At 40.5% G+C, this 27,150-nt stretch overlaps 2 protein-coding genes across 3 annotated transcripts in view; both read right to left on the bottom strand.

Moving 5' to 3' along the window:
- The window catches only part of LOC124308751 (uncharacterized), a 112,478-nt gene extending 100,643 nt beyond the window's left edge, over nt 1–11,835 (bottom strand). For both annotated transcript variants that reach the window (XM_046771764.1, XM_046771765.1), the window contains exon 1: nt 11,523–11,835. In XM_046771764.1, the coding sequence (XP_046627720.1) occupies nt 11,523–11,583 (61 nt within the window). In that variant the 5' untranslated portion in view covers nt 11,584–11,835. The remainder of the gene's footprint in view (nt 1–11,522) is intronic.
- Nucleotides 11,836–19,890: 8,055 nt separating this feature from the next.
- Nucleotides 19,891–21,046, bottom strand: LOC124308420 (uncharacterized). Its single transcript, XM_046771127.1, has 2 exons — nt 20,957–21,046; nt 19,891–20,873 (listed from the first exon to the last, which is right to left on the bottom strand). The coding sequence occupies exons 1-2, from the start codon at nt 20,966–20,968 to the stop codon at nt 20,514–20,516; spliced, it is 372 nt and encodes a 123-aa protein (XP_046627083.1). The 5' UTR covers nt 20,969–21,046; the 3' UTR covers nt 19,891–20,513.
- Nucleotides 21,047–27,150: the final 6,104 nt, after the last annotated feature.

Raw genomic sequence — 27,150 nt, 5'->3', positions numbered from 1 at the left:
CTTTTATTGGACAAAAATGTAATATCGGGGCGAAATAAAAATTGTACGAAACTTTTCAAAATACGAAAACGTAGGTTTTTACATCGTTCTTACGTTTACCACAGAAAAAACCGAAGAAATTTTTTTCTCTAACATTCGGAGTTAATTTCCAGCAGTTCAAAAATACGTACCGGGTACAAAAAAAAAAAAAAAATAAAATAAAATAAATAAATGAAAAAAATAAAAACCATTGTACAAAAATATCCAAAGAAGCAAAATCTAGGTAAATTTGTCTCCTTCAAAACGCCGCTTGAAACGTTTGATTATCTTTATTTTTCAAACCGTTATCCAACTTTTAGTGCGTCAAGAAATTTCGACCGATGTGCCGAAACTTTTGGCCAGCAGTTTATACAATATCTGGTTATGAAAAATAAAAATTTTCTTCTCGCGTCTTGAATCAATGGTCTTGACTCGAGCACATATTATGCGTGTAAAATCGATGGTTTTTATTATTTTTCACAGGCAGCGAACAGCGTTATTCTTCCCGCGTGCTTCGAGCTGGCCGTTTGCGGTGAGTCGGTGAGTTTGAAAACTTAATTACACTTTTGTTACGGTCGGCATCGGAGAGCTGCGCGAGCATACGTGGGCCGCACATTTGTACAATACGCTTAATGATAGGGGCGAACGTGCCGAGGGGATCCCGTAATAAAAGGCACGACGCTACGGGAAAACGTCACACTCCCAAGAACACCGAACACCGGACGTTGAAGCCCGTTCGTAGGCGCGAAATCGCAGGTTCCGGTTTCAAAGGACCCAACGTGGCACTGATACCCCAAGGGTTAATCGGGGCTTGCTGCATTTCCACGTATCACGCGTCGAGGCTTCGTCAGCTGCAGCCTCGATTTTAATTGAAATTTGAGACGATGCACCCGGCAAAGAACGACAGATGCGTCAGAGCTCCGTAAAACCAGAAGGGAAATGAGAAATAAGGAATGAGAAACATTTTTTCGTCAGTATTTCATCCTTGATCAAAGCTCACATGATCAGAATTGATCTTCTTATCGTCCTCTAAGATCGTTCTCACGTTTCTCGTCACTTTATAGGTACTTCATTTTTTTTCACCACAACGATTTCGATTCCTCACTGAGAAAAATTTCATTTGTTACGGTAACTAGAAAAATTGAGTAAAACAGGTACCGTTGAAAAAACTGTTTGAATATTGTTGGAATTACGAAAAACGAGGTACGCCTAAACATTTTGCGCTATTGTCGATCCTTTTTTGGTAATTGAAACGCAAAATCAGTTTGTGAGGTTGACTCTACCTTTTTAGATAAACAAGGCCTTAACGTCAATTTATTCTTGCACAAGCGTTAAATTCTCGCAACAGTCACAAGAAAATATATCAACAGTGATCGTAATGTGAAAGAGTAGTAACGGATACTAGAATTTCCGGTAACGGCTAGAAAACTAATTTTCCTTTTCTACCTAGAACTGTATTTTTCAATTGTGATAAAAAATGAAAATAGTTAATGACTGAGCGGTAACCGGAAATAAAATTTTCTCTCACAATCAGTGCTTTTATTCAGGCTGCAAGGGTGTTTTTTTTTTCATCGCGCTTTTGAAGTGACCAAGTTTTCATTAATTTGTGTTATTAATTTTTCCCGATAACGAGGAGGAGGCGAAAATCTGGAACACAGCTTCGGGTTTCATGATTAAAACCTTGACCCTTAAGCGGTGAAAGCGATGAGCTGTTTATTTCTGTCGCGCTGATTATTCCTTGCTGAAATTTTTTCATCCACTTCCGTGTGTCGGGATCGCGGAACGGACGACAAGACAGACCCTTAAAATTAATAATCGGGCTGTTGGATCTCGCAGAGTCTCGATCCTTGGCTCGAAGGGCAACCTGATACTTGCCTTCCGGATTCGGGTAAATCAAAGGGATATAACAACTCCTTCAATCCTCGGCTGCACGGATTGGAAAACAATATGGAAGCTTCTCGAAGTGATAAGAGACTTTTCTCATTCTTCGGAATAATAACTCAGTGACTTTGACTTTTTGCAAGGGTGTGTCAGGAAATGCTTCGAGAACTCTTTCATTTCCGTTTCATCCGTAAAGCCGGATGCATGAGAATATATTTCAATCTTTATATCTCTCTTTGTAGCCGACCGGTATCCTGCATATCACGTGACAAAATTAAAGTTATCCTGCAAAAGTGTGAAATTTTATTTCTCGTTGAAATTTTTTGTTGAGCCACTCGTCGAATATTTTTTCTCTTTGATTTTTTATTTCCAACTTTACACGTTAATTTGTTCACCGTTTTTCGGTTTGCTTGTTTGCTTGTTTGTTTGTTTTTTTCCCTCTCTCTCTCTCTCTCTCCTTTTTCAACCTCGAATTCCGCACACTTGAATATCGTGCGAAAAATTTTCACGACATCCTTTTGTAATATTTGATTGAATTGCAGTCTGCTGATACGGTTGCAAATTGAAACGACCTCCGTAAAAAGGCGAAGGGGATAAAGCGAGTGGAATGAAAAAAAATATATATCATCACTCGGTTTTTCGTTAAACAATGGTTAATTTTAATTGAACCTTTTTCTTTTCTTTTTTTTTTTTTTTTTTTCAACAGCAGCGAACGTAGCGAAAATAAAATGAAATGCCGAAATAGAGGAAAAAAATTGCGGCAGCTCTCGCGCATTGTTTCGCGATGATCGATCCAAATAGAAATTTCAAGTGTAACGCAATTTGCCGCGTTGTTTTAACCGGTGTATATACGTTATTTTTTCTTTTTTTTTTTTTTCAATCTTTCCTCTTTATACCAGCGAATGAAAAAATACGCCGCAAAAATGCCGATACAATGTTTATTCCGACATAAATGCTTATACTTACATGTAATTGTATAAATGTAACTCCCGATGAAACCAACAGTGTTTACGGAGTTGGTATTATTTTTAGCTGAGGCAGATACGCTGCGGGCACTTTGATTCTGTAGAAGACTGACACGGTTTCAAAAGAGAGAAAGAGAGCTTGACGGATACAGGAAGGCGTTTCTCGAACTACGGCCCGAGGCTGATGTCACGTTCGCATGTAACAACGAGAATCTCAACGTATTCGATACATTCGATATATCTCATTTGCAGCATAACCGTTCGACGGCGGTCGACCGGATAACGGAACATAAAAAAGCTCGACAGAGCTTTGACGCGGATTGAGCAAAGTCGATTCTCGAATTACTTTGAGATGAAATTATCTCGAACTCGTACATTTTTAACAGTTATGTTTGAGACGAGCTTTTTTCCTCAATTTCATCGATCAGAAATATTCCGTGGCTGAGGAATCAGATCCGTAATCTTGAGTTACCCAAAGTTCGATCGATTCGTCGAATCCTGAGGCTTCCCCATTTCACGTCAATTTCACGATCATCAATTCAAGGAATATTGAAATACTTTTATGTAACGGCGAATAAAAATAAGCCGAAAAAATATTTTTTTTTTTTTTGCCATAATTTTCATCACCGTGAAAAGGAACACGTCGGTCTATCCGACAAAATTTACGCGGGAGTAAAAAATTTTACACTTAGAATCTGGCGGGCGATTTAAAATTTTTTCAAAGAAGAAGAAAAAAATTAAATTCTGAAAAACACGAAATTCTTAATATTTTTTTTTTCAGAAGTATAAAATCTCGAAAAAACATATTCGTTTATTTAGAAAATTAATAAGGAGAAAAAAGTATACGTTTGTCGGTATATAACAATGAGAATCAATTAGTTTCTAGTAGAACCGGAAATTCAAATACAACGGGGAATGGAAATATTTCATTCAAGTTTCAAATTCTATTATCAAACAGTTTTTTTTTAAAAAGCTGTTTTTCGAACTCTAGATGTTAGAAAAAGAAAAAATTCTTTGAAATTGTTTAAAAAGTGATTTTCGACTTAAACCACAACGTTTCTTACATCCTTCAAAGTGACGGAAGCTGACAGAAGATGGAAAAAAAAATAAATAAATAAAAAATAAAAAATTTCCCCGTTTCCAAAAATCCATGCCTTCCCGCTCCGACTCTTCATCCGCGTCCCTGGTACGTAAGAAAAAGGGGTAAATTGAGTCAACCACTCGAAACGTTAAGGGTCTCACCCCTGGAAGGATTCACGGTCCCAGGATAAGGGTCGCAAAAGGCTCGAGAAACGATTCGCGAGTTGAATTCTCCGCGGGTGAATTTATTCGAGCGTTACGTCGGGTCAAACATCAAACAACTATAAGGAAAAGGGTAGCGGGGGAGGGGGGGGGGGGGAGGGAGAGGGGGGAAGAAACAAGGAGATCCGGATCTAGAATAAAAAATTGAGAACACCGGGCGAGGGAAGGCATCGCGAATATCTTAGAGGCCGAAAGCGAGTGTAACCCACATAATATCCGAAGTGAATTTTGGCGAGCTTCCAATGTGGGAGGAATAATCTTTATAATAGCACAAAACCGTCGGCCATCGGTTTTTCCACGTCTGCGGCTGATCGCGAACCGTCGCCGTTGATGGGGGCGGTAATAATGATCGGTGAACACGGTGGTGATTATTAGGGGTAAATATTCCGATTTCCACCTTTCGGATTTTTCTCGATTTACAATTCAACGAGCTTCGCGATTACGTCGGTTTAACTCACTTCGCGTAATATTCTGCACGGGATTTTCACTTGGTGCAGCAAGGGAAACGTTTCACCCACGAATCCCAGTCCGCAAAAATATCCGACGAACTATTCTACGACCCGCATTGAACTCAGCGTAGGTTTATTCAAGCGGTTATTATACCGGATATTTTTTATTGAAATACGTTATTATTTTCATCGTCCTTTTCGCTTCCGTTGCCTCGAATTCAAAACGCATGAACAAATTTGTTTATTCGCAATTTTTTTTTTTTTTTTTTTGTTCATCTCCCTTTTGTCGAACAATGAAACAATGTTTTGTTAGAACGGGAGTAAAAGAAAATTGAGAATCATCCATGTATCGATATTCGAAAAAGAGATGCGCGGTATTGATATTGCGTTGAAAAAATATTATTCACCGCGAGTTATGGGGACACTAAAAAATCCAAGGACTCAGCTGTTGATGTTCGATCAACATGCGAGTTTTGCGGACACAAGCCTGAGGGTTTGATGATAGAGGGGAGGGGGGGCTTTAAACGCCGATAGCGATTGAATTCGATTTACGAATGGCATCGCGAGTTCGATACGAGGATGTAAATGAAACGGCGATATTCGTTCAATTATAAAATCAATAAGTGTACACACCGCTCTGCATATCGTACCGTGTTTGCTTTTCGCGTATGTATAAACTGTCGGATTGTTTAATCACTTTTCACGAACACCGAACAGCTGTACATATATTTATTATACCCCGGCGGTAAACACGCGGAGCAATTAATTGAAATTTAAACGAAATAACGATGCATAGAATCGAAGTTAAACAATCTAACCATAAAAATTAATTACGTCCCGTTTCCGGTGACGTGAATTCGGTTTTTCGCTCCGCGACATTCATTGCTCGTTCGACGCGGTGGTTTAAAAACATTCTCTGTCGTAATAATTATTAAACGCACTCTGTAGATCGGACGAAAATTTCGTGTCACTTGACACGTAATTCAGACTCCCGTTTCACAGTGGGCGTGAATTCACGCGTGAATTCATAACTGGGCCGAGTCTAGTTGTCGGGCCAACAGAGACCCGGTGTTACGGTATAAAAAGTATTCTCTGAACGTATGTTTCATCCTGTCTTGCAGAATGACGTCGTGTCACGTTTTGACGCCAAGGGAATCCGGAACGCAGTTCGAAATTTCGGTTCAAGTAGGACTGGCGTTAAAAAAATTGCACAGATTTTTTATACCGTTTCTTACAGATTTTTACTCAATGAAACTGGGACGAGTATCTAATCAAAAAATTCCATCAAGTCGGGTTTTTTCTTCCAACTCGTGTTTGGAGTTTTATTCAGAGTGAAACACCCGTTTCATTCGAAATCTGGTATCATATTCTTGATTTTAAAAGCCCTACGCAAAAGTGATTTCATACTCTCATTCAATACGTATCAGAGTGATGTTCGAGAATAAATACAAACAGAGAAACAGAAGATGGAAAGCAGAAGAGTGTTCGAAGAAGTATCAAAAGAGAATAAGAAAAGGTTTCACAGACGAGAAGAATGAACACGGAATTTTAAGTACATTTCACTTTGTGTTTTACAAAAATGCCGTACGTGATGAAGGGAAACGGAAGTGATTTTTGGATTCAGGACATTCGAAAACACAGTAGTCACAAAAAAAAAAAAAACATCCCACAAAGCTGACGTAAAACATTTTTTTTTTTTTAGATCCGTGTAATTGACGCTTGGATCGTTCCACTCGCGGACTTTCCGGCCTGATCGAACGCCTCCCGCCTTTGGGGTCCGGCTTGGCTGATTCTCGAGATGATCGCGCGATCAATCGAGGCCCTGTCAGATTCAATTATCCACAATTGGGAGTGCAAGAGAAGGACGAGGCCCACTCAAGCAGCAGGCAGCGTCACTTGACGTCGTGGAATGATGATGGGTGACCTCCTCCCGGAGCTTTTTCGCTCGATGTTCGCCGGCAATCTCGCGATCCGCTTCTTCGTCTTTCGGCTCTCGTTTCTCATTATCGAAAATTTTCAATTTTCCATCTCCCAGGGAAGCCACGTACCCCCGGGATCGGAACGGAATGGAACGGAACGGAACGGGACGGGACGAAAGGCTCGTTAACAGCCTGGAGTACTCAATCGACTCCTTGATGCCCTGATCGATAGTTTCCAAGCTTCCGAGGCGGGGCGGAACGACTTTTGAACGGCATTCCGACCCGGACCGTAAATTGAAAATCATATCCTATCATCGCCCGCTGCGGACCGGAATCACATCGATTAGACCATCCCACCCGGCTCGCCGTTTAGTTTGAAATAATTAACCCCCAGCCACTCTGCGCGTGCTGCGAAAGTCGTTAACCGCTTTTGCGAGAGGGAATATTCCGAATTTATAAAATAAGATCAACCCGCAAATTGGGAAACTTCACCGTTTATCGTCTCTGCCGGAAGGAAAGCCATCGGTCTTTACTCTTGAGGTCGGTCTTCTAAAACTCGAGTTTAATTTCCACTTCTTGGAACGAGAATCTCCGTTGTCTATCAGCGATTGATAACATCTGAGGTGATTCAAAAATCAAGTTTAACAAACCAGTTCCGAAAGAATGTAACGATCGTACAGACCCTCCGATAGCGAACGAATCAACCTCTGTAAGAAGATACTAAAAATTATGAGAAGACCATTTTTTCTCAGATAAATAGTTGCGAAAGTCCTTGACAAGTTATCCATCGGCTGATTGGGAGCTTGCAGTGGAGCCAGGATAAAAGTCACTTCAAGTTTCCACTCCTGCATCCCGAGGAAGTCGGTCAGTGTTTCGAAGGTCAGGATTACAGAGTGAGAGTTTTCATCGAAACCAATATTGATGGATGATTCTTTCGGCGATATGTCAGAGAGGAAAGATTAGACCTTAAAATTGAAGGATCATTCACCGCCGGCGAGGATGACAGAGGCTTCCAACCGCTCGGTGAAACGGGCAAGAAGACAACTCCCGAAAATTTGGGTCGACCTTCGTAGCGGGTCGCCGGTTTCGAGTGAAATTCGGTTTACCGTAGCGAAAGGGTCCTTCGAGTCCTCGGACTACGGACAGTGTTTTTCCGTCGAGTTTGGGGGGGCACTTCGCTCTTGGGGTGAACGAAAGCTGGTGGAAGAGCTTCGGTCGATCCCGCGCATTAAACGGGCCGTTATTTAGCAAGGGTGAGCGGCTGGGCGCGTGGCTTCGGATCGTCTTGAGCTGTGAGTCTACGGCTGCGGAAATTCACCGATGTGCCCCAATGAATCAATCGTTCACGTTTTATCGGCTCGCATCTATCTCGCTGATTTATATAACCTCTCGCCCGAAGAACCGCGAACAATCTCTTCCGCGGTCGCGGCGCAAGCCAGCTTTCCTTTCCAGGCTCATGCCCACGTATACAGACCACTTCGCAATTCCAACTCTGATTAGGATAGACGCGAGTTTTGCTCCTCAGCGAAGCTTCGAGTCTGCAGCCAACAAGTTGGATCGAATTACCGAAGTACGATAGGATGATAATGGTAAATTTTGGGACCTTTGGAAGCTTCGTGATGCCGTCTAAACAACTCAAACCACATTTCGGACGATCGATCGATTGTCGTAAGGTTAAAGCTACACCGCTAGTCCAATTCCATTTGTTCTCTTTGACAGAAACGTCGATTTCATTTGAGTATACAGTCATTTGCTTGAATTTCATTTACCAATGAGTAGTGTACCGAATAATGGTTCATTTGTTGAAATTTTCATCATTATGATGACCGGACGATTACACTGTATTTTTTATGGCAGCTTTTCCGAAGATAACAATTCCTTGTCGAGTATAATTGGACTAACGATGTATCTTTAATCTTACCACAGCAAATTTTTGTTTTTTTTTGGGGGGAAAAATGGTTCTACATGATAACCAAAGCAATTTCCATGACTTCATCATCTAAAATCTGTTTTTCAAGTTAAAATTTTTTATGGGAATCATCAAATACAATCAGTTTTCACCGCATACTGGTTCCCTGGACACAAACACTGTTCTAAAATATAGTGCCCAGTAATTTTAGTTACTAAATGATTACTTTGACCTCTCATGAAATAAAAACAAAACCTGCAATGAATTAATATTCGAATCGTGAAAAGAAGCGGATTTCAGAGTTAGGCATCATTGTCACATCGATTCTGTGCTTCTTTGCAAAAAGCTCCGGCACTTTTCGCCTCGAATTATTTCGACCCTTCTGTTTCGGTATCACTCTGCATCTTGATCACCACGCGTCCGCATCAGATCGGTATGTTTTACTGCCTCTAACGATCGACGATGGGTATCCTGACATGGCTTGCATCTGGGTGAGACGTGCGGATTCCGCGGGTCTGGGTCGAAGGATCGTAAACCGGAGGCAGGAAGCTCTTTACGAGCAACCGTATAAGCTCGGAGCGTTAAAAGTCCGGCTAAATATCCGTGAAAGGTCAATTACTCGAGGCGAATTCGTCTGCAGTTTCTCAGGTTTTACCGTCTTTCCGCGGAATCGAAGTCTGCGATTTCAGAAACGCGTTCCGGCGGCAAATTTCGTTAGGATGGTTGACGATCCAATCAGATGCGAACGAGCATCGGGCTTTTCGTGCTTTTCTACCATTTTACTTAACATTGTACGGTCAAATTCATCCCCTCACCGATTTTTCACCCCTAATTACCTGTCCTGCGCTGTTCACAGATGATTTTGAATACGTAATTACTAGTAAAAAAAATTAAAAAGACTGTACGTGTCTTTGTTTGAAAAAAAAAAAACAATTTCTTCAGAAAGTGTTTGTATACCAAGGTTGATGTTTTCTAAATAAATTTTCACTTTTAAAATGAGAAAGAAAAAAAAACACGCAAATTACAGGCTTTTTTAATTTTCCTCCTCAATTTTGATGACGCGTACAGCAGATAAACTCGTTTTCAAAAACTTGGTGTTAAATTTCTTACGTCATCCATGCTAAGGTTTATCTATATCTATGTATTAAAAAATCAGTGAAATTAAATTGTTAGTAACGCCGGTAATTGTCTTGTTTTAAAGAGAAAGAAAAATACGACATAACTATTCTGTGCTTTTCTGCGTTAGATGAATATAAATTTTTTCTTTTGTTCAAAATGCAGATACCTAATTTCACCCGCAATTGCTACAAGTTGATGAATTTGTTTTCATTCAACCAGTTGTTACTTAAACACATGATATTGTGTAAGTTACTGTTCTCGCTTAATTACGCGACAGGGTCGGAAACGAGTTTATCACCGTCAAATGTTTACGCATGTTGCGGAATTAAAAGCGATTCAGACTTTCGAAACAGCGAGGAAACGAGCAATGAAATTGGAAGAAGCGGTTTATCTGATTTAGCACTGAAACTAGTGTGATCCGGCTTACGCGCCCATATTCCTAGTTTCAAAGCATCATCGTCCGATCCGATAATCCGGAGCCATCAAAGCGATCATTTCCGAAGCTCGAGTCACAGCGAACTATTCTTTTAGAGTTTAATCCGGGTGTTGGACAGTCTTTTCTTCCACAAAAATAATATATGTATATTAGAGTGTGGGAAAAGACCGAGAAAAAAAATTTTTTTAGTCATCTCAACAGGTTCAAAAGTTCCATAATTGAGTATAAAAATACGCCCGTTTAAATTTGAGCTTTTAATATTATAATTAGGAGGCTGCTTGCCGCACTTTTCTATTTTCGGTAAGAATGACATGGAAAAAAACGGATTCTGCTCGTTCTGATTTTTATAACTAGCTAAAGATGCGTCGTACAGAAAAGTCGGAAGCACATTTTTGTAGAGAATTGAACGTTCTTCATAAAAAGTTTGTTATTACTTTCTGGTAAATTCACTTGTTCGAAAATTATTCAAGGTAAAAGTGTGAATTTATTTAATTAAATATCTTGTAAATGAATGAATTTATAAGAAAATGTTTAGAACTTTCGTTTAAAGAGCGATCAATTTTCTACAATAAAGATGTTTATGAATTTTTTGTACGACGCATCGTTAGCTAGTTATAAAAATCAGAAGGAGTAAAACCCATTTTTACCAATTTTATTCTTACGGATAATGAAAAATTGCAATGCGCGACCTCTTAATGTTAATATTAAGAGCTCAAAGTTTATCAGGCGTATTTTTGTACCTAAATGAAACTTTTAAGCCTGTTTGGAAAAAAAAAACTAACAATTTTTCTTGCTCACTAGCTACGGGGCTGCTTAATTTTACTTTTTGAGGTTCAATTCATCCTCGCATCGGCCTCTGGCATAAACTTCGCTGAAAGCTCTAGTCCACTGAAAGCTCTCGTTTTCAGCCCTTGAGCCGCAGGCGTCGCGAGTCGAGCCGAGTTCCAGAGACCAGAGCCGATGTTTTTAATACAAGTTAAATATAGACGAGGACGTTGTTATATCGTCGAGTGGGGAGCTAATGGCATCCAAACTAAAGCAAATGGATGCACATCGAAATATCCGATTCTATATTCAGACAACGCACGCCTGTTTCCCCCCACCCTCAAAAATCGTCTCAATTCCCTTGTCGGAAAAAAAACCCGACTCAAAGATAACGCTGAGGGTTTTTCTATGACAGCCCTGAACGACTTTAATTTTGTTAATTCATTTTTCTAACCGGAATAAAAAGCTCGAACCTCGCGGTTTTTTCTCGCAGTAATGAAAGCCCAAAGAATATGAAGCTTTCGTGAATCATCAAGTCGTTCTTGCGGTCTGTTCCAATTCGAGAAATCAAGACGAGACAATTTGATCCGCAGAAACGTAGCTTTACAAAATTTCCAGCCATCGCGCAAGCTCGAAATATCGTGAAATCATCGCGAAAAATGGAAGAAAACAAAAAATCTCTCCACCAAGTTCCGCTTCGTTTTCTTTCCACTTTTCTCTAACGACGTAATATTCAAAAATTCCGAACGAAAGACTGACCTTTGACTTGCGAGGCGACGAGGATAACGCAAAGGACGATCCTCCAATCGAGTTTCCACATGTCTTCGACGATCAATCGTATCACTCAAAACAACCGGACGATATCTGCACTTTGACAATCACACAAACTCGCGATAAAAATTTTCTATTCTTATTTTTCGCACTTTTTATCAGCGGCAGGTGATGGACAAATATGTCGCCAACCTAAACTTCGTCCGCTCTTCCAAACTCCCGACGAATCCAAGACCGAAAAAGCGCTCTGCGGAACGTCCGTTTCAACCTGGTGGCTAGCGCGCGGTGCACTAAAGCCACTAAAGCTGTGGGTAACGAATATCGCGCCCTCGGACAACACGAGGTATGCGCGCGCATAAGTTCGCCAACTGTTTCATCCGTCCTGCGCAACCTGGACGAGAACCGCGCCGATCCAAGGGAGCTAAAATAGCCACGTAGTCGAGGGAGAGCCGGGAAGCTTTCGGAGCTATTTTACCACGAGCTTTTCGCGTTTGTTTCTTTATTTTTTTTAAACTTATTTATTTATTTATTTTTTTCTCACTTTTTGCCGCTTCTGAGCGCGCGTTTTTCCCTTCGTTGATTCATTCGCCCGGTGTTTCATCATCGCACCGCGTACGTTAATTATACTTAGAAGTTGGAGAATCGATGGAGGCCAACGCAAGCCTCTGCTAGGCATGAGCTTTCGCCTTTGCGTTTCCAAAGCAAAAGCCTGTGCGGCGTTCGGTCTGCCGTTTAATTCGCGCGATGCGCGCCAGCCGTAAAATTCACTTTTAATTGCACCTCAAAGTCAAAGTGGAACCCACCGTTTCTGCAACCGCTGCATCCAACTGCGCCGGAATTGAAGCCACCCCATGGAGTAGCGCTCACAGGGCTCCGTATACTTAAATACGCCTTCGTTATGATGCATGAATTATGACCAAGTCGCGACTTTTCTCCAACCCTTCCGTCACCGAGCACGGTTTTTTCTTTGATCTCATCTCTCTCTCTCTCTCTCTCTCTCTCTCTTTCTCACTGTTACTACGACCAGACTCGAAGCTTTTCGATATTTTACTTTATTCCGCGAAAATGCGTATTGCCTGAGAAAACCTCCCGCATCCCTGGAAAATTAACATGCCGCGAAGTTATTTTCGTAATTTTTATTTGAGTGCTTCAATTATCCTATCATTTACCGAATCACGCGGTTATCACCAGATATTCAACCTCAGCTACAGCAAAGAAATTGGATTTTTATTTAGAAAAAGAAAAAGGATTACATTGTCAGAAAATTAACGGCGTCGATAAAACTTCAAAACAATCAGTGCAAAATTAAACATCATCGCAGTAAATCCTTCGATTCTTGACACATTGAGTGGTCTTAAAATCAATTCCAAAATGATGTGGACTTCTGTAGAATATTTTCGGTGTTACATTTAACACCGCATTTCCAGCAGATCTTACATTTTGTAAATTAGGTTAGCTAATTTCTGGCTCATCCTTTGATCTACTGGTTCGTTTATGCATAACTGCGAACTTTATAAATATGCGAGTTTTTATTTTCCTTTGTTTTGTTCAAAAATAAATTTTCTGAGGAGGGACTATGCGTGGTCAAAATCTTGGAAATTACTACGGCGTTTTTTACGAAACTGCATAACCAAATTTTTTTCCGCATAGTTAATTCAGATGAAAAATTTTTTCTACACAAGTAATGAACTCGTTCAGATTGAAATTAAAATACTGACTTAAAATGCATTGATTTCAGTACAGAAACCCTTTTTCGAAGATTTTGGGATGTTTTGGACATGGTTAATAAGTTGAGTTTTTTTTCCCTCAAAATTTGCATTTTTCACGCAATGTGAAAATAATACTACCAAATAATTCTGACAGAAGATTTCACCCTCACTCAATACACTTGACAATTATTTAATACGCAGCTTACATCTCGAGTAAATCGTAAATAACGAAAATCAAGATTGTACACTGAAGTGTTCAAAAAAGCGAATAGATTAATTTCATCGTCAGCGGAATTGAATCATAGAAATGAATACCTAAACCACGGAACGACATGAATTCTTGAAAAGTGCAAATCTGAAAATAAAATTCTTGAAAAATGCTATATCTATTCGAAGTTTGATAGGCGAAAAGTTTATTTCTACGTTAAGAAAAGTCGCGGCGTATTTTCAATCTCAGTTGTCTATTTGCGTAAACACTTTGTTTTTCATTTTTTTATTTTATTTTATTTTTTCTTGTTTTTCTATCTCTTCTTTTTTTCTTCTTAACCCAGTATCCCAGTATTTGTTGTAACTTCTCGCGTGACACGCGGTACAAGCAGCTGAGTAAAATTGGATAGCGTAAGATAAACTCGGATCGAAAATTTATTAAGCAATGAAGCATTTGGCTCACAGGGTTACCGTCACTTTGGAAGACCAGCTGTTGCTGGCGAGTCACTCTCCCTCTCCTCTCTCTCTCTCTCTCTCTCTTTGTCTCACTCTCACTCTATTTCTCTCTCGCTCTCCAAGTTTGTGGTCCGGCCCACGACGAGGAAGGGTTCCTGAAACCGCAAACTTTCAAAGATATTGCTAGGGCGCGAAACACACGTCCTCGGCTTATCGCAGGTCTCAGCCTCCAGTCCAGCAGGATTAAACTGTTGCCACTATATATATATAAATATAACTATATATATATATATAAGTATAAATATATATATATATATATATATATATATATATATGTGCAACGTCTGAAAACGTTACAAACATATATATGTACTAGCAGCCCATCCCGGCTTCGCACGGGCATATAATAATATTAAGTAATAATATAAATGTTATTTTTCTAGAAACTCACTGTAAACATTGTGTATTTTCTTTTATTATATTATTATATGCCCGTGCGAAGCCGGGATGGGTTGCTAGTTATGCTGTTAAAATGTAGCTTATATGACACGTTCGTGGATTTACCATAGCAGCGCCATCTATTGATTACTTACTCAACCCAGTCGAAAGGTATCGATATCTGTTAGAATCATTCGGAGTTAACAGATAATTGTGACTGTCAAATAATAACAGACAAATAATTAGCAATATATTATAATTGCGACTATAATTTGAGATTTAAACTATCCTATCTCTGAAGTTGGATCGAACTGCACATGGTGTGCGTATTTTATTATAATCGGTTAAGTGGTTTAGGAGTCCATTGAGGACAAACATCGTGACACGAGATTTATATATATTAAGATATATATATATATATATATATTTGTAACAATATATAGTACATAATATATATTTTTTTTTAAGACGAGAGTGTTAAGTCCGCGGAAACGTTGCCGAAATTCTTTGCAATTTCTCGCTTTTTTCCAAGAATTTAATTTGATCTCACGAACGAAATTATTCGGGAATAGCGTCTGACGAAATAATTGTAACGGAAAACAAAAATGGTATGTGTAAAAACAAGAAAAAAGCATTGGGTGATTAAAATAATCAGTGAAGCCTTTTTAATTTTTAGTCGGGAAAAACTTTTTAAAACCGAGATAATTTCAAAAAAATTTCAACGCGAGAAAAAGTATTTTATGAAACAAAGAGAAGCCGTTTTCATTTGTTTGACATAGGTTGACTGGAATAAGGATGTAATGTAACAGAATGCTCGTCTTCTATTACAATAATGAATATTAAGGTTGAATAATTTCATGTATAATTTTTATTTGTGTTTTTTATCCATCAGTTTTAATAATAATACGAAGGAAGACAAAATACAGCAATTTTGTCGAATCCTTTAAATTATTTTACCCTACCTAATGTTTTGCGAACTCATCGTTTTGTGTATAAATTTATACAATATGTGTAGATGTATAAAAACATTATCATTAGTATCCCATAAAGAATTTCGTCTCGTCTTTGCTGAATTTAATTATTCGATTTCCATTATTGCCTTTCATAATTTTGGCACGCTGAATTTTTTTCGTTTTCGTACTTTGGATGTAATTTTTTATTTTCTTTTTCTTTGTATAGAATACTTCTGCAAATTAATATCAACGTTCATATTTTATTGTCAAGCGTATATTTATTTAAATTTTAGTTTCGCGAAGAGCTCACTCCGTACATATATGTATACCTGGACATTCTCTTGAAACTTGAAAATCAATTGCGCATGCGCGAGTTTTATCGGTTGTTCGCGCAGGCTGGCCAACCCGAGTTACAGCTGTCAAACTGTTTCTGCCGGCGATGTAGTCGATACGAATTTTCGAGGTTAGAATCTCAAATAATTTAAGCAGTGACTCGGAAAGGTTTGGAAAGCATTTGTTATCGGATGGGAAAGTTGATTCTTCGAAGAACGATCGGAATATAATGCTTATGCTCTTTGAAAATTCAAACGTACACATTTTCCGTAAGTTGGCACGCCTGCGTCGCAGGCAAGAATATCGCTGCGGGAATATTTCGCCGACCAATGAGATTTAATCATTTGGCGCATGCGCGGTTGATTTTCAAGTTTCAAGAGATTGTCCCGGTATACGTACCACGGTAATTATAACCGGGCAAAAATATTCTTCGTAAGCTTTGATCGCATGAATTTTTTCGCCCCTTGTAGGTATCGTACGACTCGGCGTAACGGGAGCTCTAGACGCACATTTCAACGTGGTCAAATGCGTGACGCCGGAAACTGTCCGGTGCACCAGATGTTCCCGTTGGCTTGCCAAGCGTGCAAAAATTTTTCCTCGGTCTCGCGCACCGCGGAAACACAACGCAGGATTGAGACAGAAACTGCGATGCTAGGCGAATTCGATATTGTGAGTTAGTTTCCCGTCGCTTGTTCACTTCGTTGTTTGCTCTGCGCTCCTCGCACTTGTTGGAATGATTATTCCGTCTCTATCGTTGCTAAAAATCGCGACAAATTGTCTTTCGGACACAATCGGCGACCGAATTTGTAAAAAACTACTTTTATCAATGAACACTGATACAGGATCACAATATCGTTTGATTTCAAGAATTCGGGCGGAATTCGGGGCGGGCTTTTTTTGAAAACCGAGACTCCAAATTATTCGCAACACAATTTGAAACATCAAGCATTGAAGTATAAGGTTCTGTCAATATTTGTACAGACATAGCGATTATCAGATCAAAGAGCGATTTGAAACTTCTATATTGTGCACTTGCCGACTAATCAATCTAATTAAATGATCGAATAATCCTAGATGAATGTTGAATTAAAATTGAACTGTATCACGATTTGATTCGCAAACAATTACGTGTGAAAACTGTATAAACAGGAACGAAAACTGTTGGGTCAAATATTTGAACAGATTGAAAAAACTTGTTTCAATAAAACACTTGCGGTCAATATTTCGTTAAAAAAAAAATAATTATCTAGGAGGTCTGAATTAATAATTCAATTCGAAGGTAGCTTGTGTTTCTTTACGAATAAATCGATATTCGATAATTACAGATCAGCAACCGATTTCATTGATCCATCGTATATTTTACCGCAGTTTGTTTTTCCTCAGTTTGCGATTAATTTACCTTTACTATAAAACAACTCGCGTAACATCAGCGTGCCAAGCTACTTAGAAAATTACCTGTTCAAGCTTCTGGACTTGCAGGGCTTTCACGATATTACCCTAGTGAATTTTTATGGAAATTGTGATATTTCGCACAGCTCATTAAAAAAAATGTGTTTTCCTCCGAAATTGTAAGCATGCATAGCTGTTCGTGGATATTTGTATTTTTTCAGTAAAAAATCTGCAAGCCACTAAACAATTTTCAAAGAATTGATAAGAATTCTTTGCGAATAACTATGCATATTTACAATTTTTTTCGAAACAATACGAAATGGTTCGATTTTTGTAAAAACTTCGTGGTGGCAGAAATTTTCATCAGGAAAATACCTTCCCCAGTAGGTTTGTGAAAAATCGCGTCAGGGCTTACAGCTTATACGGTATTTTATTTTATTTTTGCCGTTTGACTAACTGACGCGCAGCGAGTGGAACTTTATTTTTCTGCACTAGGCTGCGGGGTTCGTTCTCTCGGTGGAAATCGCATTTTACCGGCTGCCAGCGTCCACAGCAGCGCGAGATTATGCAATTACTTAATCACTCGACGTCGACTGCCGTGTACGAGTCTGCGACTGGGGAAAATAATAACTTCATTGCAAATTCAGAAACGTGGCTTCCGCAGAATCGCCCCGCGCAACTGTCAATGCCCGAGATGCGGTTCGAGCTTTCGCAAAAAATTCTATATAAAAACGTGTATATACGTATAAAGTATATCTCGCCTACCAATGGCTGGCAAAACAGGAGCATATAATTCCGAACGTTACCTCAGCCGGTCTCCGAGTGCCCCAGACGGAAATACATTCGTGTGGTTTACGGAAGCCCGCCGAATATAACCGTGACGTGTTTGTTAGCGCACACCGCCGGACTGTCGATCAATTTTTCCCCTTCGTGCGATGTTCGATACTAGAAAATTGAGGAAACCTAACGATGAGTGAAAGCGTTTTTTACCGAACAGAGTCGATAATTTATTTATTTATAATAGATTATCTTTTCATTTCTTCCTCGACGAAAATCGCCGTCAATGTTCGTCATATTTTAGACGCGATTGTAAAACGGAGCGTCCGACGCACTCGTGACCCTAAAATCATTGCTTCGAATGGAAATTAAATTATCTTCGATTTGGAAACGCGTTTCGTAACTCATGTTACAGTTTTTCAGCATTGTACGATACGTCTGCGTGTGTTTGTTCCTTTGTTTTAGCTTGAATTACAGAAAACAATTTTATCGATTTCGATGAGAAATCAAGTATTGGATGGAGATTATCCATGGAACTTGACAAACTCCTTATTTTACCGCTTTCGGGCATTGAAAACCAAATTTTTCAACTCTTTGATCGTTATTTCTTGTATCCTAAATCACATAGAAACGTGACTCAACTGATTCACTTGAAGTTCGATTTGAAAAATCGGTTTTTGATCTGCTAAAATTTTAGTGATACGTCAAACAGTCGGTAGAGACGTGTTACAAAAATTTTCAAGCTTTTATTAGGTACTTCTGGTTAGCTACGTGACCCTAATTTCGAACAAATGAAAATTACCTCTTCAATTGTTTGAACATCTTTCGAATTTGATGTTCCAATTTTTTAAATTTAAAAAACACTAATGTGACCAAAAACTTGAAAATTCGATTCCGAGTGCCCGGCTTGTTTCTAAAGGCTGAAAATTTGAGATTCACCGTTGTTAAGCATCCCGAACAAACGTGCAAAATTTTGGATCAAAATCTTCGAGGTAATAGTGAGATTTTTGTCTTTCCTGACACGGAACTACTCATATTCAAAGAAGAGTTTCTTCTTCGAGACCTTCGTAATTTCGGTACAGATGTCGGTTTATAAATTGACCCTCCGAAACCCTTCGTCCCTTCTCCGGAATTGGCGTGCATCGGGTTATGGGAAGTTTCACCCCTTGGCTAACGCGCGATTAAGACACAGGGCCGATATACAATCCGGGGGTATCTGGTAATTCCTACACATTGCACGCCACCGCTTTACTGCGCCCCTTCAGCCCGGTTCCGAGTGTATACCTCGACGATTTTATTATCAAGATCCCAGAGCTGAGTTAAGATCTTTTTTTATTTCTCAATCACGTACAGTAACCCACCCCTGAAAGCTGCGGAGGTGAAACGTTCTTATTAACGCCTCTGCGCCCCTTTTTTTTAACCCCCCCGGTAAAATTCAACGGGGTTACGCGACACCTTTTCCAGATCTCGTTATTCTTATCGTATCTATCCTACACTATATTTTCTTGCCCACTGATTGTCGGATTTATTATACCTCGGGGGAATTTTAATTGCCTCAGATTTATCATCAAGCCCACGCGCGATCTGATGGACGTGAGTTTTAAATTCGGGTCGATTTTTTTTTTTTTATACGTTTCATCGTAAAAATTCAAACCCTTTTCGTTCGAATTCGATTTACCAACTCGGCTTAGAAGCTCTGTAACTATCGTCGAGACGGTAGATCTCTAGGGCGGTAAAGCTTCTTTCTGATTACCACTCGTCGAAATGTGGATCTCTAGCTGCTGACTTTACCGTCGATCAGCACGAGGCACCGTCGGTTTCAACGAATCGACTATATACCAGCCATTCTCTCGCAGAGCACATTCTTACCCTCGAAATTCAGCCCAGTAGTTTTCCCTGAGAAAACCTCAGATCACGGAAAATCTACTAAAATTTACCACCAATATTCCCTGGGAATCTCAGGTTTTTCCAAGTAATTTTAATGATTTTTCAGGCATTTCGAAAGTAAGATTCCTCATTCGTAAAATAACGCTAACCATATTCTCAAAATAAATTTTAGTTACCAATTTCTAGTATTATTTTTTCTTCAAAATTTATTCCTGCACTGAAATGTTGAATGAAATATTTGTTTACGGTACAAGAAATTTCTTACTTTAAGAGTACTATGAACAAAAAAAAAAAACAAATAAATCGTTCACTTTTCAAATAATATTTTGAGCCAGCACAATCAAATTCTTCAAGATTTCCAGCTTGTTTCGAAAGAAAATAAAAATACCAGTTTTTGAGTTTTTCATGTCAGTTGTATTGAATCGCCAGATGATATTACTATAACATCTTTTTACGTTTGAACAATTTTATGGGATTGTAAGTCTAGTGGCTGACATTCGTCGTCTGTAATTTAATTGCAAAGTTAAGATTCGAAATAATTCACTTGCCAATTTTCCCATCCTTCGGATGCTGACCAATTCCCTCGAGTTTTATCGTCGATCTATAAATGGCAACAAACAGAGAACAAAAAAACATCGACACCTTCTCGAATCTCGTTGTACGCAATTTTTCTTTTTTTTCTTTCTTTCATGTATGGTTTTTTTATTTGTTTCGGTCATCAGACCTCACTTATCTTAATAAGACAAAAAAAAAAAAAAAATGAAAGGAACAAGCCTAGCGTATCGCTGACGGTAATTTCACAAAATAGAAGATAAATCATCCATGATTCGTCACTTCAACACCGTGTAACCGGACAAATAAGGAAAACCGTTGTAGACGTAAACGGGCCTGTTGAAAGCAAACGAATTTGCGACGGCAAGGGCCGGGTTTCCAAAATTATCATCCTCCGGAAAGGGTGTCGTCGGTTCTCTGCTCCTCGGTGTCGTCGTCGTCGGTGCCTGGGTCGTGGTCGTTGTGGAGGTCGTGGTCGGGGTTTCGTTTTGGGGCCCGTAAGTGTTGGGGGGTACCGGGGGGCCGTAGGACCCAAATTTTCCTGGGCTGAAGGACTGACCGGATGGACGCCAGCCTCGTGGCCGATACGGCGGCGATTCCGCGGCGGAAAGGCCGATCACCAGGGTGAGGAAAAACCACTGAAACGAAAATGGGCCGGTCTGATTAACGGTTCGAGTAAATAATCGGACGGAGGATGAGATCGGTTCGTCGATTCCATTACCTTAGGCGTCATGGTCGGCTTCGTCTGTTCCCTTCGCTTTTGACTGAGTCTTTTTCGAAAGTCATTCTCGACTATATGCCCACCACCCCACCAAACCGGCCCAAAACGCGTCCTGAGATTTGGGACCGCGCATACAAATCGCGAACTACCAACCGATTTCGTGCCTCTCGTGGCCTCACCGTCTCAGTTTCTCTCTGGAGGTTGCGAAATGCGAGTCGACGTTACAAATCGCTGATCGCGATGCCTATAGCGCTGAAATTATTTTGCAGGAATGAGATTCGACGGTTTTTGTACCTCTGCTCTTCTCGTTCGAAGAAAAAAAAAAAAAAAAAAAATAATCATCGACGGATCGGAATTGGACGATGATGCAAAGATCGTAGGGCCGAAAATCCAACGAATCACGATTTGTGGCTCGACGTATTGCAGACTTTTACATGCCTCTCAATCGTCGCGAGATCACGTACCGACGAAATGTTGGTCACTGTGTGGTCATATTTTATGAAAGCATACGTGATGCTGACCGGGCCCGCCGTTAACGCTAGTCGCATATTAAAAAGGGAGTTTGTAAAGTTCTTTAATCAGAGGATCGCTAAGGCATTGATCGTTAAAGGCAGTCGAAACGTTCGATTCATCGGCGAAATTGATCAAGAAGAGTGACTGAGACTGGAATCGGTTATGACACAAGCCCTCGGCTTTGATCCATTTCGATTCGAACTGTCGGCACTCTTTTCGTATAATGTTGGTACAAATCGTCGGTGATGTTCGATTCGCACGATGTTTCGCATCGAACCGCGTGCGGAATTCCTGATTTCAATGTCACCGCTTTGTTAAATCGGTGTGTAATATCATCTCGGCGAAAGAACGAGAATGAGGGAAATTACGGCATTGTGTGTTTCGCAATTCCGACGTCTCCCAATTTTTCAATAATATCAGTAACTCGCTGACTTTCAGAAAAGTTTCACATTTATGGATACAATTAAAAAAAAAAAAAACCTACCGAAAGTAGATCGAACTTGAAAATATTCCGATGACGTATTGATCGATAAATTGTGAAAACAAAAAAAAAAAAAAACAATTCGGCAATTTTATCAACAATATCAATTCACATAATTATACATTGATATTTTTTATAAAAATTTCATAATGAATTTTGGAGCTTCGTGTGTAATCAGGTCAAATCTTGTTCAAAAGTGATCAGAAGAGGAATTTCTTACGTTGATAAAGTAACTACCTCAGTTTGAAAACCCCTCACTAAATTTCTCTCTGTATCGACTGCTGAATGGGAGAATTATTTTTTCACTGAGCGCGGAACATCGATTTTCAAGTAACGCAAAGCGTTCGTGCAGAATTCTAGAGATGGCGACAGGAGTTTGTTTCTAGCCAGAGATTTAATGTCAGAGCACCTGTAACTCTGCTCAGAATTTAGTTCCGGACTCATTTTATAAGTATTGAGACTTTCTTATTTCTATTTCGAGATATAATCGACTCGAAACATAATTAATTCGAACGATAAATTCCTCCTATATCTGAAATGCATATTCAATACAAATATCGTTGTTTTTTTTTTTTTTTTCTTTCTCAAGTTCGATATGAAATATAATATTACAACGTTGCGTGCTTTATAATTGCAAGGTGAGAAAAGCAAACAGACGTCGCGGTTGTTATCCGAGTAAATATTTTCCAACAGGTATTACCATTGTTGAATCATCACGTCGCGTCGCCACGTCGCTCGGCCGTTTGACGAGCTGGAAATGATCATTCGGCTTTAATGGAATTTCGTCTTTGACGTGGATTGCACTGTACATTAACACAGGACTGTAACGTAGCGAACGTGCCTGTCGGCGACTAAGCAATAAACACCAGCATGCATTATGTATGTACACAGGATTGAGTTCTGTGACTGTGAAACAAGTATTTGTACCGCTCGCGAATGCTAATCAGCGTAAACAATTGACGTGTCTGCGAGTCGAGTAATTAAAATTTTAGCGAGTAAAAGTTACGGCTCTAAGCTTTTTTCATAATCATAATAATGATAACAATTGTATCAGATTTTTCGCAGCAGAAAAATCTTTGCAAATAAAATTCAGGAAGGAAAAAGTATTTTTTGAATGCACGGAGATAAGGAAAAAGGTTTGTTTTTTGTTTGTTTGTTTATTTTATTTTATTTTTTTTTTTGTTTGGAGACTCATGTGTTTCGAAGAATTTTATTACCCTCATTAACGTCCGTAATTGGTATTTAGTCGGTCGAATTGATCCGGTTGAAATTTAATCCAGCTACTCGGTGCGAAATTAAGGGTAGCTGCAACACGTGACAAAGTATAAGTCTCAGAATGCGCATCGCGTGTAGGTGGGGAAGAGAGAAGGAGAGCAAAAGAGAGAATGTGGAACTCGATAAAGGCAACTTACAACGTAACAGGGTTACGCTCTCGACGCCATAGATAATCTGAGCATAAAGCGGGCTTAAATGGATATAGAGAATGAGTAAATCCCGACGAGTAAATTCTGTTAATAACTCAAGTGCCGGTGCAGCTCGAACCACCTGGGCCACCTGGAAACCAAACCTGAACCCTTCCGCACCCCCGCCTCAGTTATTACGCCGCCATGCAAACTCCCCGCGGAATTTATTACACCTGGAAAGGACTAAAAGAGGAAAAGAAAATGAAAACAAAAAAAAAAAAAACCACCCTACAGTTACCCCGGAATTCGGTTGGGCCACTTACTGCAGCGGGCGAATATAACTATGGAAATAATGCGCTGTACCAACCAGGAGATCCACTCCGGTCCCCCAAAGTACTCATAAAACGGTTACTTCACCCTGTAAAACACCCCCTCATAGACGTTCTGCGCAAGTCGTGAACACGAGGGATGAAACGACGATCTTAAATACCGTAGAAATTAAACGCGTGTATTTGAATCCTTGCTTAGAAATATCCTTGAAGACGGAAAAAGGTGGCCTGGGAAAGTATTTCTTTGTGGTAGGAATTGGGTAAGGGTAAAAAAAACACTAGAATCATCGATTGATGGGAGGACCGGAATATCGAGTGTTCATTCTTGAAATTGAAAAATGGGGCAGGTTTAAGTATAGAAAATTGTCAAGACATAAAGTCGGAATACAGAATGACAAAATTTAGTATTGTCAAAATCTCTAGAACGGTAATATCGGGAATCAGTATACGATTCTATAGTTCGGCATTTTATTTTTCTGACATTTGTATTCTTTTATTTTTCTATTGAGTCTTCACTTCTCTAAAAATTCGATAATCTGTTCATTCAATTTTTTCATCTTTCTTTATCTTGACCCCCGCACTGTCATTTGCCGGTTTTCAAAAAAAGAGGAAGGGTGGACTTGGCGCGAGTTGAAAATAAAAACGGACCGGCGGAGCGGGGTTTTTTGGACATGGAAATTGAGGCGGGCCTAATAGACTTGTAAAGAGGGTGTTCGGGGTTTTTGAAAGCGAATCTGATGGCCGTCGGTGAGGACAGGACTGGAATTGGGAAACAGAAATTTGCGACTTATACGGGGCTGCTACTCCGATGCAAATTGGTAAAGTGGGCTATTTGTTCCCCACAAAGGCGTCGCTCGGCGGCGCTCTTCTTTCCTTGGCGTTCCATCAACCTTGTCCTCGGGATTTCTCTCCGCCATTCCGAAGCAGCAATGGCATGGTGGCAGCTTTGTCCCAGCCTCGAGATGATCCACGCAGTATATTTTTATGGAAATTTCTACAGCATCCAATTTCGAGGTAATCCAGTCGGTCCGCCGCGACGCATTCGTCCTTTTCACTGAAAAACAAAAATACAAGACCATTGCGAAAGAAAGGAAGAGAAAATATACCGAAATGCAAAAAAAAACCCGCACTTCTTCTCCACCCAAAGTCCTCCGGATCTTTTTTTGGCCGGCGGCTCTGACGCCGCATGAATGAGGACCCTCCAATTCGCCTCTCCGTTACTTTCTCTCTCTCTCTCTCTCTCTCTCTTTCCCCGGTACAACTTCAGCTGTCCCAAACCAACTGGTGCGAAAAAAATTTGGCCGTACGAAAATTCGCGTGTGCAAATTATACTGCCGCATTACGTTTTTCACGTTGTACAAAGGTGCTTCACCAGCTGTTGCCAAATCGCTGGACTAATTGAGCTGCTAGTAAATACCGTAAACTGTTGAGGCCATGCCTGTTGGTCCGAAAACTATGAAAATTCGGATCCGGGAGTGGCAGGATTCGTTCGGATTTGTTCTTTGCTGGAATCCATTTCGGCGCTCTTCTTCGTCGTTCTTCCAGCTGTGCGCTTCCCCTTCACGCACGCGTGTACGCGATTTACTGACGCATACGTGCGCGTTTCATCAGAGATGAAGGAGACGTGGAGAAGGGGATGAAATTCCGCAGGCAAGTCGCCTACACCTATGGCTTAATTAACGCACGTCGCGGTGTCGAAGTTATGCGAGAACGCGAGAGCATCCCAAAATACTTGCCGCTTATAACACGCCGAGCGAATTGTGTTGGGTGCGTTTATAACCCGAACCCGAACACGCGTGTTTATAACACGCGTAGTTGTATTGGTGGGTAAAATGTCACCCCGCGTCGAAAATTCTCAGAAACATATAATTACGATCTCACACGTGGATACTGCGCAGCTATACCTTGGGCACTTATATTTTCACGTCGTTCCTCGTATCGCATACCGGCATTCCTACTTGTTCCCAAAAGCTGTCCTGCGCCGACTAATCGACCTAATAATTTACTACTCAATCTGCGACGAGGGTCCTATTTGAGGGCCATTAATGCTCCGTGATGAAAAACGCCGAATAAATTTAATTTTCTTTGTACACGCAGGGTCCATTTTACGAAGATTATTTGCACACCAAGGTGGTGATTGGAATCGGAACACCTTCGCTGTTTATACCTTGAAGAATGGTGGTGTCCAAATTCATCAAAATTGACCGATGAAGACTAGGACATATTTAGGATGATTTTTGTAGTCGATTCCGAAATTCTAGATCAGTTGATGGTGTTTGATTGACTCGAAATTATAGTCCAAAGAAGTATACGTACCACACCGCATTTCTCTTACAGTGGCTACTTTGTATTTTCACAATATTCGAATTTCACTTTCATCGATTCCGTGAAATTCTAATTGTTCGCTATCGTATAACCTTGCTAGATCAATTAACGGCATCTACAACCTAGCCGAAGTTTCTCTAATCTAGAGAGGAGAAGAGCTACTAGTAGATGATAAAGTCCGGTTATATCCACCGGGTGCAAAGTTTCCCGTTCGTTCCGTGCCGCTGACAGCCGGTGTTGGGCCGCGAGGCAGGACTTGGGGAAACTGGTTAACTTTGAACAGCACATTGTCAGGTCAGCGGGAAGCGGCATTTAATGATCGTCCCAAGGAGAGTGTCATTTTCCGATAAAGAGTTAAGGAAGAACGGATATTCGCATGGTGTTTGGCGGCGGGTTTTCTGCTCCACTGACTTTGCGGTCCTTGCAGGGGCGGGGGGGGGGGGGGGGGGGGGGGGGGCGAAAAGGGTGCGCAATCCTTGAGGTCCCTGAGGTCTTGATCAACCGCAGCTAACTTCCGCCGGATTAAATTACTCAGCCAACGTTGCGGCGCCATGCGGTGCAGACGGGCCACGGATCTTGGGAGAAGAGCTCATCCTCGGATATGGTACAACCATCCCCGCGCCGACGCAGCGACATCCTCTTGTTACAGCTGTAAGTCCCGGTGTAATCCCGGGCCGATAACTCGAGGGCCACACTGGAACCAGATCCGAAAACGCGCAGGGCAGTAAACCCGACGCAGCTTTGTCGAGTTACAAATTCAGTTTCACTATGGAATCGAATAAGCCGGTCCCTCGACGTTGGCGATAAATTTATCCGCTCGAGTATAACCACCTATGCGTTTACTATTGTGTACCACCTCCTCATAGCCGTACGACCCGATCTACCCTCGCAGGTTGTTGTTGCTGGGCATCGATTCAGACGCGATTAGAGTCGGCCACCACCGGAGGTAATTTATTCGACCCTTGGCTTTGATACTCCATAATACCCGTGGATTATCATCGGTGCTGATAATTCACCCCGTCAATTGCTCATGTTTATCGACGACGTTGTACGTATGAATTGGAACGCCATCGTGACACTCCATGAATGTCTGCCGAAGTACTTCACCGGCTACGACGACATGCAAGACCGTGACAGAGGTCA

The sequence above is a fragment of the Neodiprion virginianus genome, chromosome 7 (assembly GCF_021901495.1).
Source record: "Neodiprion virginianus isolate iyNeoVirg1 chromosome 7, iyNeoVirg1.1, whole genome shotgun sequence".
NCBI lineage: Eukaryota > Metazoa > Arthropoda > Insecta > Hymenoptera > Diprionidae > Neodiprion > Neodiprion virginianus.
The sequence above is the reverse complement of the archived record's forward strand: the minus strand, read 5'-3'. Positions and strand labels throughout refer to the sequence as shown.